Source organism: Castor canadensis, chromosome 1, assembly GCF_047511655.1.
Source record: "Castor canadensis chromosome 1, mCasCan1.hap1v2, whole genome shotgun sequence".
NCBI lineage: Eukaryota > Metazoa > Chordata > Mammalia > Rodentia > Castoridae > Castor > Castor canadensis.
In genome coordinates this window covers 202378809-202393522 of record NC_133386.1, presented here as the reverse complement: position 1 = coordinate 202393522, position 14714 = coordinate 202378809, and the positions used below count along the sequence as shown (strand labels likewise).

The 14714-nt window shown below is 51.1% G+C and overlaps 1 protein-coding gene across 9 annotated transcripts; it reads left to right on the top strand.

Moving 5' to 3' along the window:
• The first annotated feature begins 1875 nt into the window (after nucleotides 1-1875).
• Nucleotides 1876-7467, top strand: Slc25a45 (solute carrier family 25 member 45). Of its 9 annotated transcripts, XM_020164771.2 has the most exons (8): nucleotides 1876-2030; nucleotides 2126-2219; nucleotides 2671-2803; nucleotides 3732-3775; nucleotides 3938-4009; nucleotides 4307-4492; nucleotides 6688-6946; nucleotides 7052-7467. In XM_020164771.2, exons 3-8 carry the CDS (start codon nucleotides 2767-2769, stop codon nucleotides 7318-7320), a joined length of 867 nt encoding a protein of 288 aa, XP_020020360.1. In that variant the 5' UTR covers nucleotides 1876-2030; nucleotides 2126-2219; nucleotides 2671-2766; the 3' UTR covers nucleotides 7321-7467. The 9 variants fall into 9 exon arrangements, with proteins under 9 accessions (XP_020020360.1, XP_073905100.1, XP_073905098.1 ...); XM_074048999.1 differs by lacking the exon at nucleotides 2671-2803; XM_074048997.1 differs by lacking the exon at nucleotides 2671-2803 and having other exon boundaries at nucleotides 3732-3849.
• Nucleotides 7468-14714: the final 7247 nt, after the last annotated feature.

Genomic DNA, 14714 nt, shown 5'->3' with positions numbered 1-14714 from the left:
TGACAGTATTGCCACAGAGCTACAAAATACTATAGGCAAGAAGAGGAAGGCCTTTAATTCCTGCTGGACATGGGGCTAAGCCCTTTTCCATGTGTCTTCTCAGGCCATCCCCACAGGCCCTGTCAGTGGAAATAAGAGTATTATCGCCAGGCATGGTGGCATACACCTGTAATCACAGCTACTCGGGAGGCAAAGGTAGGAAGATTGCAGTCTGAGGCAGGCCCTAAGCAATAGCACGAGACCCTGTCTGAAAAGTAAACTAAAGCAAAGAAGAGCTGGGGGTGTGGCTCAAGTAGTAGAGGACTTACCTAGCAAGTGTGAAGCCTTGAGTTCAGTCTTCAGTGTCATAGGGGAAAAAAGTATTAGCAACAAACATTTATGTGCCACTTTTTTTTTTTTTTCAGTGCTAGGGATCAAACCCAGGGCCTCACATATATAAGGCAAGTGCTCTACCACTGAGCTAAAACCCCAGCCCTGCCAGACACTTATCTAGGTGACTTAATTCTTGTCATACACTAAGCAGTTAGGAAGGAGGAAACGGGATGGGAAAGCGCCAATAAGGTGGCTGACATCCAGTGTGTTTGGTGGCCAGGAGACTGGTCTGGGTCTAACTAAGGAGGAGCATTGGAAGGGTCTGGAAGGCTGGGTGGCATGCTGGCTGACAGAGTAGGGTGGGGAGGGGAGAGGAAGGGAGCAGCATGAAATGACAGGCACACAGGAAAGCCTGGGTCTCTCAGAGCCAGCAAGAGAATCCACCACTGGCGGGGAACCTTGAGTCCTAAGGGGAGGGGAATGGGGGCAGGGGGCAGGCAGTGAGGACACTGTGAACAATGGGCCTGGTGGAATTTGCAGGAAGACCAGAGAAACAGCTCCAGGGTGGGCTTCTTTTGCAAGGCTCCAGGTCAGGAAGAAGAGGCTGTCTCTTGAATTCATCTGTGGGGTTGGAAAAGAGAGTGGGAACCCATCTTCTGAAGTGAACGAAGAGAACTGTGGGCTTGGAGGGTCGAGAGATACTTAAACACAAGCCATTGGGTGGGTTCATGTCCTACTTTGGTAAGCAATGAAGGACTCCAAAGCCCACAGAAGGGCTGCCCAGTGTCACTCGGAGGTAACAGACAGCAGAACTAGGATGGCAGCCCTACCTGCCATGAGAAGACAGTCCTCACAACGGTCTTTGGGGCAGTCCCAGGAGCCCCAGGCAGCTCCAGGGGGAGGAGGTCTGAGATGAGGCCACTGTAGCAGGGTGGGTGGGGTCTGCTCTGACCACAGCAAGAGGGCCAGTCCTTGGGCACCCTCTAGGGAACAAGAGCTACAGGGGGACCTGGAGTGGGAGGGTGGGGTATTGTTTGTTTTTTTGAGGTTGAACCCTGGGCCTTGTGCTAGGCAAGCACTCTACCAGTTGAGCAATGCCCCAGCCCAAACCTTTACATTCTTTTGGTGATAGGGTGAAAGAACCAGAGCCCCAGGTCTGGCTGCTGATTCTTCCATCCATTCAATGATTCACTTAATTGAGATTTCTCGCATACCTGCTCGTGTGCCATGCACTGTTTTGTGGTGAAAACAGTCAGAGATCCTAGTCTGCCCCGACAGACAACCAAGTAGTCAGCTACATTATGTGTGGTTGATAAGTGCAATTGTTAAAAAGGAAAGGAGTCACCTGGGAGGGGCCCCCACAGCTGGGTGGGAGGACAGATCACAAGGATACATGGAATGATTCCAGGAGGCTTCACTGAAGTGACACTTGAGCCCCAGCTTCAAGGAGGCTAGAGGAGAGTGTCCAGAAGAAGGGACACTTGGTGCAAAGGCCTGGAGGCGGGGACCTGTTTGTAGAAAAGTAGGAAGGCCAGGGTGGCAGGAACTGAGGTCAGAGGAGGATGGGCATTGAAAGGATTTAGTCCCCCTCTCTCTTTTAATTTATAAAGAAAAGAAATTTATTTCTTACAGTTTGGAGGCTGGGAAGTCCAACATCTAGGTGGTGACATCTGGTGAGGTCCTTCTTACTCTATCATTCCATAGCAGAAGGCCAGAGGGTAAGAGAAGGGAAGAGAAAACACAGGATTTTGGTTTTGACTGAGAGCAGCATGGAGCCATTGCACACAGACACGCAATCCTTCTCTTTCCCCAGGGGAAGAGGAGGCCAAGGGAGACTGCATTTCTGGCTCACTTGGCTGAGGCATAAACAACTCTGGGGAGAGCAGACAGACAGGCTTCAGGGCCTGGTGAGTTTACTTCTGGGGAGGGCTCCTTTCCTTTCCGGGTGGTTTTTACTGTCCTGTCTCTGGTGGCTGCTGCAGGCCACTGTGGACCGCGGCTGCACCCTGGTGGCCATGCCCTGACTCTACCTGGCCTGTCAGGGTGGGCAAGGCCCAGGGGATGAATGGAGTTTGAGTTGGGCTGGATAGGCAGGCAGGGCCTTGTCCCTTGCTGACTGAGGTAGCTCTCCCAGGATCATCCAGGCCGGGACCCAGTTGCCACCCCTAACCATGAGGCAAGGCTGTCACTGCAGGCCAGGGGCTCAGGCCAACTGGGTCTGTCACCCTGCTCCTTGAGGTTCTCTGCTGTGCACACCTCCTTCAGGCTCAGGGCCACTGAGGCTGCTAGTTGCTCCTAGTTGCCTGAGGTCTAGCACTGGGCCACTTTGTTTAACCTGTATCCATGGTTAAACATTAGTGGGAGGTTATCTGTCCGGAGCAGGGCGGGGAGGTTATACTTTCACCAGTCTCTTCTGTGGAGCCAGAGCCGCCAGTTCCCACCTAAGCTCAGACAATGCCAGTGGAGGAGTTTGTGGCTGGTTGGATCTCTGGTGAGTCATTTTTCTCTTCTTTCCATCACATTACCCCCAAGGGTGGGTCACTTCCCGGGAAAGGTGGGCAACAAGAAGAGCTAAGTCCATCACAGAGCCAGTTGTCCTCAGAGCTCCTGAGAATGGCCAGCAGTATGAAGAGGAGAGAAAGGCAACGGTAGGAGGGGCTACTTCTGCATCGCAAGGCCATTCTGCCTGACACTGCTGAAGGCCTGAGAGCCGAGGAGCACCCTGCAGCATGAGCCCTTCCTCCTCTCCTGGCCCACCCTGTCTCGGCCTTCTGTGAAGCCCAGAAGGAAGTTCACCTTTGAGCTTACCTGCTGTCCTGAGTTCCTCTTTAGGCTTCTGCCCTACCTGGCAATGGGGTGGCGTTCCGGGCCCTGAGGTCCTCTGTGGGTGTGTACCCAGCTCAGCTGCTGGTGATATTCCTCTTAGGAGAAAGAGGGGCATTGTGAGCCTCCCTCAAGGGAAGGAAGACCAGGAAGTGGGGTGCCTCCTCCCCTAGGGTCAGCAGGACTGGAGGAAGGGCCTCCAGCTCTGCACTGCTGACTAAGGGGAGGGCAGGGCAAGGCCTGCTCTGGATCAAGGCCACAACCCTCTGGGATGAAGGAAGGCAGGAATACAGCTGGTAAGGAGAGAACAGTGGAAACTCTTTTCTAAGTCCCACAGTCCATAATCAGGGTTAAGGACAAGGTGTTCATTCTTAGGAGGAGTCCAGGGTCTCACTCCCTTGTCCCAGCACCTTTCTGGCCCAATGCCTGGTGTAGCAGGGACAGCTGGAGTCTCTGGAGTCAGGCATGGAAGGTGGGTGGCAGGTTATGAGAAGGCTGGGCCTCCATCCTCCAGCTTGAATCCCTCTCTTCTCAAGCACAGACTGCCTCCTGCACCTGGTGCAACGCACTCACTCACAGCACCTTCTTGTCCACAGGAGCTCTGGGCCTGGTCCTGGGACACCCCTTTGACACTGTAAAGGTGAGTCTAGGAGAGGTACCAGAGGAACAATGGTCTGGCCTTAACCAAACATCAGGTTCCTAGAGCAAGAACAGGTAAACTCTTCGTGGGAGAACTGGCTGCCTGATGTAGAAGCAGCCCTGGCCTGCCTGCCTGCCCACTTGCCCTGTCCTTCCCATCCAGGTACGGCTGCAGACCCAGAGCACGTACCGGGGCATTATGGACTGCATAGTGAAGACGTACCGCCATGAGTCGGTGGGTGGCCTGCTTTGGGGTCAGGGGCATCTGGGTAGGAGGAGAAGCTTCCTTCTCCTTGCTAACAGTTTTCTGCCCCTGGAAGAGACAAGACCCAAGTCTGGGGCCCTTAGGGGCAGCAGGAGGTAGCTAAGTACTCCAAGCATGGAGCCGAGGCCTAGACAGCCTCACCTGCTCCATGTCTCTGAGCAGGGCTCCTACAGGAGTGGTGTCCAGCCACAGGAGGCCTGACCAGGGCTAGTAAGGGCAGAGGGGAGGCCCTCCATGCCAAACCAGTGCCACCATGTTGTTCTGCAGCTCCTGGGCTTCTTCAAGGGAATGAGCTTCCCTCTGGTCAGCATAGCCGTGGTCAACTCCGTCCTTTTTGGGGTCTACAGCAACGTCCTGTTGGCTCTCACGGCCATGTCCCACCAGGAGCGGCGTACCCAGCTGCCCAGTTACACGCACGTCTTCATAGCAGGCTGCACTGGGGGTGTCATACAGGTGAGAGGGCAGCATGTGGGCACACACACACACAGGTAGCATAGTGATGGCCAGTGGGATCTGTCCCCTCTCGGCCCCCTCTGCTGACCCATAGCTGTGGATGGGCAGCCTTTCTGGCCTGCCAGGCTGCAGGTCATGGAGACCAGAAGAGGCAAAAGGCAGAGAGAGGTGGGGAGAGGAAGTGCTAAGAGAATACCATGAAGAAGCAGTCAATGACTGCTGTCAGATTGACAGGATTAGTCCCCATGGTGACCTTTGACCCCAAGAACTGCCAGCCCTGATAGAGCTCAGAACTTTACCCCTCTAGTGGTCCCAATGTTGTCCTGGCACTTGTCCAGTCTGTTTGACTCAGGGCTTTGCCTGCCTGGGTGGCTGTGAGCCTCACTTGAGGCCTCAGGCCACAGAGCTGCCTGGGAGAGGCCCAGGATATGAATCATTAAGTCACCCCATCATTTGTTTTTGGTTTTTTTTCTCAGCACTGTATGCTGGGAGTCTGAGGGTAGGGGCCGTTAGGCCCCAGAGGGGACCTGAGCTGAATAGAGCCCTGAGCCTCACTGGGCAGAGGAATGGGTGCCTGACTCCATCCTGCACCTCAGCTGGGCACATGGGACACCCTTGACTGGGCACCTGCCCTGATGCCCTTCAGACTTCATGGGACAGAAAGGAAGACCAGAGAACAAAGTCAGGCTACTCACTCAAGAGAATCAATGATTAACAAGGCCACCGAGGTCCTGGCTTGTCTTCTGCCCCTTCTCCTACAGGTGCATGCCTATGTATTTCCTGAGCCCTAGACATGCACCTCACAAAAGCAAGCAAGAGAACTGAGACCCTTGGTGAGATGGCCTGACTTAGGCCCAACCAGGCCCTGCTCCTCAGTCCCCACCCCCTCTGACTCTCAGGAGCCACGGAGAGGAATTGACTCCCAGTCTTGGAGCAACAATGTGTTTCAGTGAGGAGGTGGGAGGAAGAGGCAGCAGCTGACAGCCTCTGATGGGCACTAAAGTTGCTTCTGGCCTGGCTGAGGCCAGCCCTATCAATGGTGAGGCAGTGTACACTCGTCATTGCGTGGGATGCCCCCACCTTCAGCCCAGCCCTTTCCTTAGCCCCAGAAGGGCCTGGATCAGGAGCCCACTCTCTGGAGAAATCCTCAGCTCAGCCCTGCCATTAGGTTCCTGAGGGCAGCATCACAATGGGGGTCCCCTACCCTGCCTGCCAAGATGGAAGTAAGAAGACTGTGGCCTGCACCTGCTAAAGCCCATGGCCAGAATTGGCTACCAGTCCCTCTGCTGCCATGTCAAGGGCTGAGGGACTGATCTCATGGCTGCCATGAAACAGACTGACACCACATATATCCCAGAGACGGGCCAACCTCAGCTTGGACTTCCCAGCAGCTGAACTTCAGCAGCTTCCTTCTCTTACTGGACTTTTTTTTTTTTTTTTTTTTGGCAGTACTGGGGTTTAAACTCAGGTCCTCATGCTTGCTAGGCAGGCTTCTCTTGGCATAGTTACAGCCATGGCCCAAATCTCACCCCGCTACCATCTCCTCAGCCCCACCCTCACCCAGGCCCAGTTCAGTGCTACCCAGATCTGTCCCAAGACAATGGTTAGAGTTCTAGGACCTGCTAAATCCTACCTGTCACCACTGTGCCACCCTCAGAAGTCTGTTTGTACATCAGTGTCTGGGGCTTGATGAGAGGCACTGCCCCTGCTGGGAGGTGTTTTGAAGAAGGTGGGGGAGGGAGACTATAAAGTTGGATCTGGTAATTAGAACAATGCCAACAAGGTGGCCTCCTTCACCCTGGGGAGGTTGGTTCTTTGCTGTCTCATGGTCATAGACTGAATCCTCATTCAGCCCTGGTTGCTACCAATGGGTGTGCATCCCCAGAGTTAGGGAAGCTAGAAACCCACTCCCACTGCTGGAAAAATCATTCGGGTTTGTCCTCTGGGGACTGGTGTCCTCTGTCACACAGGAGGGGGCAGTGCTGAGTGCTGTCAGAGCTTGATGCTAAAGGAGGTGGCCTGTCCTCACTCACTATACTTAATCACCCTGCCCATACCCAGCCATGTGTGCAAAAGACCCAAAGTTGGTGGCAGGAGCTGGCATAGCCCCCACAGGCCATGCAGCCCCTCTGCCTCTCCTCTCTTATTACAAGCAGAAAATCCCCACCCAGGGACTTCTGTGTCCTTCCTGACAGACCTTCTTCCTGGCCCCTTTTGATCTCATCAAAGTCCGTCTACAAAATCAGACAGAACCGAGGGTGCAGCCTGGTGGTCCCCAACCCCGGTACCGGGGGCCTGTGCACTGTGCAGCCACCATCTTCCGGGAGGAGGGGCCCCGGGGATTGTTCCGTGGAGCCTGGGCCCTGATGCTGAGGGACACTCCCACTTTGGGACTCTACTTCGTCACCTATGAAGGGTTCTGTCACCAGAACACGCCGCATGGCCAGAACCCCAGTAAGTGAGGTGGTGGAAGGGCAGGGCTTGCAGGTAAGGAGGGAGAAGAGGGCTGGGAGCATGCTCTGTTCCAATCTGATCCCACCCACACTCCCTCTACCCCAGGCTCAGCCACAGTGCTGGTGGCAGGCGGCTTTGCAGGCATCGCCTCCTGGGTTGCAGCCACGCCTTTGGATGTGATCAAGTCCCGGATGCAGATGGATGGGCTGAGGCGGAGGGAGTACCAGGGAGTGTTGGACTGTGTGGTGAGCAGCTTCCGGCAGGAGGGACTGAGGGTCTTCTTCCGGGGCTTGACCATCAACAGTGCCCGTGGCTTTCCTGTCAACGCTGTCACCTTCCTCAGCTACGAATATCTCCTGCATTCATGGGGATGACCCTGGCCAGTGATGCCAGCTGCTGTGCAGCAGGACCATGGCCAATTGTGGGATTGGAGTCCAAGCTAAAGTACCCAACTCGCAATTCAAAGAGGCTTGGCCCTTCCTGGGTTGGGCACCTCCCCAGTGACTGGACAGGCTGGGAGCCACCTGCACAGGAAGCCAGTGGTCCTGGCCCAGCACGGACTCCAAGGCAGGGTTGAGTCTCCAGCAGGCCTCACCTCAAACCCTTTGCTTCTATGACACTGGGGCACAAGGCACAGATGAACCCAGCAGTGACACTCCAGTCCCCATGCCAGTTTCCCCTCAAAGAGCTGACTTCACCTGCCTCCGTCTCTGCACCCGGCCCCCTTCCAATGACAGTGTGCTTGGTTCCTCCCACCCCCACCAGTGGAGAGTGACCTTTTGTTTCTTCCCTGTCCGGAATCCTCTAGGGACACCCATCACCTTTAGGAAAAGGCCTATGCTCCCAGCCTCTGGCTGTCTCTCCCCTTAAGCTTTCCTCTTTCTTGGTCACTTCATGGCCCTGAACAAGTTGTGCTCACTCGTGACCCAGACCTGGAATGCTTATCCCTGTGGCCAATGAGGACAGGGCCTGGCAGGATGCCTCCAGCTGACCTCACCCTTCTCCAAGACTCAGGTGGAGCACCATCTCCTGGGGTCCCTCCTGCCCTGCCTGGGCTGACTTTGAGGTTCCCAGCACTCCAGCCCACCTCACACCTTGATCAGAGCTGTTGCCTGTGCTGCTTCAGGGGTGTTGATGTGCCAGTTAGCCTGCGAGTGCCTTGTGGTCAGGCTATACATCTACCAGTCTCAGCACCTGCCCAAGGCAGAACAGACATCTGAACAAATGCTCATTAAATACGGTGCTGATTGCATCACTGATCTGTCTTCCCTGCTCCGCCCACCACACCTGCTCCCTTGGTCCGGCCACACACACCTGCCCGCCAACTCCCATCTGCTGCCTGACCCCTTTCCAGATCATCCCCAGTGAGGGGGCAGAAGTTGGGGTGTCTGCCCGGACTACATCCATCCTATAGCACTTGTCTTCTTCCCCATCTCAATTGCTAAGTGGGAATTAAAAACAGGCTAAGAGGGTTCCTTTAATTAACCATAAAACGGAACATAGTCTACACCAGTGTCCCAGTGTGAGACAAGCTGAGTCCACCTCATAGCCACCTGAATTCCTGCCACTTTCTGGGGGCTCCTGTGCCCAATATGATTACCACAGTTTACAGAGAATGTGGCTTTGGCTCAGAGACATGTAATTTGTCCCAGGTCACACAGCTGGTAAGTTGTACAGTGTGCCTGGACATATCTGAGCCTCCAGCTCCAGAGCCCGGTTCCTTTGCTACCCTGTTCTACCTGGCACCATGGCTGTCTCCTACAAGTCACCTCAGTTTCAACTCGCCTGGGCTAGATCTGCCAGGACTGTCCCCCTTCATGTGCCCCTTGGGGCTCTCCTTCATTGCATCACGTCACAGTCTAGGATGGCCATTGCAGATCATTCTCCCATGCTCAGAGTGCGGCAGCTGAGCAGGAGGCCCAGAATGAGGTTCCATTTTCCAGCCTTCCTTGCAGCTAGATGGAGTCTCACTTGTGGTTAGGTTCTTGCTGAAGAATCATGAGCAAGAGGAATGCGTACAAAATGTACCTTACTTGCTTCAAAGGAAAACCCTTAGTTGGGCACTGGTAGCACCTGCCTGTAATCCTAGTTACTTGGGAGGCTGAGAGCGGGAGAATCGAGGTTTGAGGCCAACCTGGGCAAATAGTTTGCAAGACCCCATCTCCCAAATAACCAGAACAAAATGCACTGTTGTTGTGGCTCAAGTGGTAGAGTTCCTGCTTTGCAAGTGTTAAAGCCCTGGGTTCAAACCTCAGTCCCACCAAAACCATTTTTTAAAAAAGAATCATGTTTTGGTGTCCCCCTCCTTTTTTGAGCCCATTGCTGCCCTTTCTGTGCCTCAGTTTCATCTGTAATCTCCTTTGATTGGACAGTGTGCAACACCACTGCAATGCCAGGGTTTCAGGCTGGACATAGCGGCGGGAGCACAGCAGATGCTGGAACACCACTGGGCAATCAGTGCCTTGAAGGTGGTGTCTCTTAACAGGGCAAGGAGAGGACAAATCTGATTGGATCTTTGTAGTTTGCAGTTTTTTACCACGTGACCAGTTAGCAAGCAAGTAAAACCAGAATCCTTTTTTTGGGGTGGGGGCGTTGTTTTAATTAAATCCTTTTGGGGGGAGTAATTATGCCTGTGACCTTGGGCTGCTGATGTCCCTTTGGCTCTACCTAGAGGCATATCTGGTGGGGCTCCCTCCTCTAAACTCCTCAGAGACAGCAGCAGGCCACACACAGGGCTCTGGGTGCCAGACCCGGCTCTTTCATGGCAGTGGCCACTAACTGGGCTAGGAGAACAACCTCGGGGGTGAATTTTAGACAGAGTGGTTGGTGATAAAACCACTCCCCTTGCATGGAGGCTCAAGGGAGAGGATGACACCATAGGAAAGTGTGGGAAGACCAACAGAGATCCTGCAGGAAATGGCTACTGATGTTCCTTTTTCTTTTTTTTTATGCTGGGGATCGAACCCAGAGCCTTGCACATGCTGGGCAAGCACTCTATCACTGAGCCACATCCTCAGCCTGAGGTTGCTGAGAATTTTTTTAGTTAGTTAGTTGGTTAGCCTGTCAGAAATCTTGGCAGTATTAGTGTTTGAACTTAGCGCCTTGTGTGTGCTAAGCCAGCACTCTACCACCAAAGCCATGACCCCAGCCCTTTTTGCTTTAACTCTTTTTCAAATAGAGTCTCACTTCATGCCTGGTCCCACCTGGACCATGACCCTCCTATTTATGCTTCCACGAAACTGGCATTTGCTGGCAGTGACTCAAGCTGTAGAGTTTCTGCCTAGGAAGTGTGAGGCCCTAAGTTCAACCTCTAGTACGACCAATAGAAAAAAATTCTTTCAAATAGCTGGCATGACAGATACGTGCGACCAAGCCCAGCTTTTATTGGCTGAGAAGGGGGTCTCACTATCTTTTGCTGGGCTGGCCTTCCCACTCTCTGCCTCCTGAGTAGCTAGGATTACAGGTGTGAGCCACTGCACCCAGCTGAGAATTCATAAGAGAAGAAATCTCTAAGAAATTGGATGTAGTCAATGGTCCTGGTTTGTGGTTACAAATGGGGCAAATGTTTGAGGGTCATGTGTTTCAAGCTTATAATGGGGACAGACATGTTAAACAGCATCCCATTGGGTTCCTGTTCTCAAATGTCATACTTTCACAGCAATGCACATCGCCAGAGACTAATTTAAGTGTGTAGTGATGTGACAGCCATATGTTCAGGCAAAGGAGGAAATTGCACAACTCTGGGATGACTCAGACTTAAATATTACCAGACTCACTAAGTAGCTGGGCCCATCGTGTGCGGATGAGACTTCACTGGTGTCCCCAGCCTGCCCCGTCCTGAGCACCAGGCTCACTGTTAGCTGTCTCTGGTCATGGATCCTTGGGTACCCCACAGGCACCTTGGATGCCCCAGCCTGGCCCTGCTGCAGTTTCGCAGGTCACAGGTGTGCCGTTGGCTTCCTGCTCAGGCTAGGTATCCCAGATTATCTCTACCCCTCTCCTTCTCACTTTGCAGCCCCAACTCCTGTTAACCCTGCTTCTAAAGGGTTTATGGGACCCACCCCATCTTTTCCAATCCTAATACTACAGCCCTGGTCCTGTCCTAAATTGAACAAATAATTTGACTTTTTTTTTTGTTTGTTTGTTTGTTTTGCTGTGGTGGGGTTGAACACAAGGCCTTGCATATGCTAGGGAAGAGCTCTACCACTGAGCTACATTCCAGCCCCTTCTTTCTTGAAATGCAATTCTGACCAAGTCACCCTTCTCTTCAATGATTTCTCTTTACTCAGAGTGATAAGGACAAGCTCCTTCTCCCAGCCCACAAAGCCCTCAGACATTCACTTGCTCTTGGTTCCCTAAGCATATCTAGTTCCCTCCTACCACAGGACACTTGCACATGCTCTTCCCACTGCTTTTGTGCCTCCCATTCATCTTTCAGTTCCATATTGCTCCCATATGGAGATTTTTAATTTTTTTGCAGTACTGGGGTTTGAACTCAGGATCTTCACCCTGAGCCATCCACCAGCTATTTTTTGTAATGGGTTTTTTTGAAGATAGGATCTTAAGAACTATTTGCCCAGGCTGGCTTCGAACCTTGATCCTCCTAACCTCTGCCTCCTGAATAGCCAGGATTACAGGTGTGAGCCACTGGCACACACCTCCATTGCCACTGGCAATGGAGATCTTCTTTAGTCCCTCTATTTAGGTCAGGTTCCATTGGCTTATGTCAATGGTTCAGAACCACCCGGACGGTTTTCTGAGTCCCACCTCTGAGTTTCTGATTCAGTAGGTTAAGGGAAGAGTCTGGAAATGTGCATTTCACCAAGTTCCTAGAAGCTGCTGCTGCAGCTTTAAGAGCCCCTAGTGTGTGCCTTCTTCTCATCTCTCTTCCTTGATTGTAATTACACACTATCTTTATGCAACTTTTTATTATACCTGCTTCTTCTGCTTGGTTTTTGTCATCATCAAAGTTCTAACTGGCTGGGTGCTGGTGGCTCATACCTGTAATCCTAGCTACTTGAGAGGCAAAGATTAGGATTGTGGTTCAAAGTCAGCAGGGCAAATAGTTTGAGAGACTCTATCTCAAAAATAACCAATGCAAAAAAGGACTGGCAGAGTGGCTCAAGTTGTAAAGCACTTGCCTAGCAAGTGTGAAGCCCTGAGTTCAAACCCCAGTACTAGAAAAAAATATATAAACAAAACAAAACAAAAATCTCTGGGATATAGAAGTGCTCAATAAATAGTTGTTTGCTGGGCTGGTGTTGCATACGTGTAATCCCAGCACTTGGGAGGTTGAAGCAGGAACACTGAGAGTTCAAGACCAGCCTAGGTCTCAAATTCAAGACCATGTGGGGTCCATATAGAGAAACCCTGTCACAAAAAGCCAAAAAAGAAAAATAAATAGTTGTTGAATGAACAAATGAATGAATGAAATAAAACTGGTCTTCCTAACTTCCTCTCTGGCAGGCTGGTGTTCTACATTTTATGTTGAGCCTCCTACTATAAAACAACTAGATTCTATGTCAGTTATACCAAACATAACATTAAAAGCCTTGCTAAGTTTGCAAGAAGTAAGGAAACATTCCAAGAACCCTTTGAAAAGCAGGAGAAGTGAGTGTGAACCCGGGTGGGGGACTGGGCTGCCCTGGGGCCAAACCTGACTCCACAGCCCTGAACCTGGAAGAACCACAAGGCCTTGAGTCCACGTGGAGTGGGAAAGCTGAGTCCAAGACTCAGAAATGAGCCCGCATCCTAAGGGGGCTGCATCTTCAGTGAAAGGGTAGGCCAGACAACCTCTACCCACAAGCAAAGGGGATCTAAAAGAAACCTGCTTCTCTCCCTTGTGCTGGAAACAATTAAAGAATAAGGTCCCTGCAGCCTGCCTCTGAGAAATTAATTTATTGTGTTATAGGGCCCCCTCGTGCACAAAAAGAGTAATTAAAATTTCCCTAAAGACATTTATCCTAAAGTGGGATCTTCAGGAGTTCTTATTGAAGTCCAAACTATAAAAAAACTGCCTCATACAACTCAATAGCAAAAAATCAAATAACTTTATTAAAAATGGGCAAAGGACCTGAAAAGACTTCTTCCTTTCTCCCTCTTTCCCTCCTTCCCTCCTTCCTTCCTTTCCTATCTCCATCTCTCTCTTCCTTCTTCCTTTGTGACAGTCTCACTGTGTAACTGAGCTGGCCTCAAATTCGCTATGTGGCCCAGGCTGGCCTGGGACTCAATTCTCCTTACTCAGTGCTGGGATTACAAGTGTGAACCACCATGCCCAACTTTGAATAGTCTTTTCCCAAAGAAGACACACAAATGGCCAATAGGACCCAGCATGGGAGGGCATGCCTCCCAGCACTTGGGAGGCAAAGGCAGGAAGATCAAGTTCAAGGTCAGCCTGGACTACATAGCAAGACTGTCTCAAACACACACACATACATACACACATTGCTAACAAGTATATGAAAAGGTTTTCAACATCACTAATCATCAGAAAAATGCAAATCAAAATCATAATGAGATGGCTATAATTAAGAAGACAAAACATAACCACATGCCAGTGGCTCACACCTGCAATCCTAGCTACTCAGGTGGCAGATTAGGAGGATCTTGGTTCAAAGACAGCCAGGCAAATAGTTCTGCAAGACTCTATCTTGAAAAAACCCTACATGAAAAAAGGATGGGGAATGGCTCAAAGTGCAGGCCCTGAGTTCAAGCTCCAGTGCAAAAAAAAAAGATAAAACATAACAAGTGTTGTTGAGAGTGTGGAGGAAAAAAAGGGAAAGCTTGTATACTGTTAGTAGAAAGGTAACTTGTTTCATCCACTACAGGAAATATAATGGTTCTTCAAAAAATTTAAGATAGGCTCTATGCCCCTTTGCATAGCTGCCTGCCATTCTATCTCCTTTCAATGGCATCCTAATAAGTCTTTGCTCTCTTCTAAAAAAAAAAAAACAACAACAAAGTTGATGCAGTAGCTCATGCCTGTCATCCTAACCATGAGGGAGACGGAGACCTGATCATGGTTCCGGGCCAGCCTGGGCAAGAAAGTCTGTGAAACCCCATCTCAACAGAAAAAACTGGGTGTGGTGACACATGCCTATCATCCCAGCTATGACAGGAAGAGTAAATAGGATTGGGCTCCAGGCCCTTCCCACTCCTCTACAGGCTGCAGTTCCAGGCTCACCTCCACTGAGAGTCACCCCAGGCTCTCTGGGACAACAGCACTTTCCACAAGGTTTTTTTCTACTCTTAATCACACACCACTGTCATTGTCATTGTCATTTTTTTTTTTTTTTTTTTTTTTTGTGGTACCGGGACTCAGGTCCTTGAGCTTGCTGGGCATGCACTCTTACCACCTGAGTCATGCCTCCAGTCTTTGTTTTACTTTTTGAGACAGGGTCTCATGTTCATGCCCTGGTCAGTCTGGACCACATTGTCCTATTACTCTTCTCAAGTAGCTGGGATGACAGGTGTGTGCCGCCATGCTCAGCTTTTTATTGGTTAAGAGGGAGTATCACAACTTTTTGCCTTTTTTGAATGTTGATCCTCCTAATTGCTGCCTCCCAAGAAGCTAGGATTACAGGCATGAACCATCATACCTAGTTCCACTGTCATTGTCTTCGAGGTCCTGTCTGATAGAGATACCACCTTCTCAATCTTGTCATATAGGAGGCCTTGCTGAAAAGCTGTTGTGAAATGAACAAATGAATGAAAAAAGAATGAATGAATGGCTATTCCAAATTCTGGTTCCTTTTTGTTTCCCTGGCCT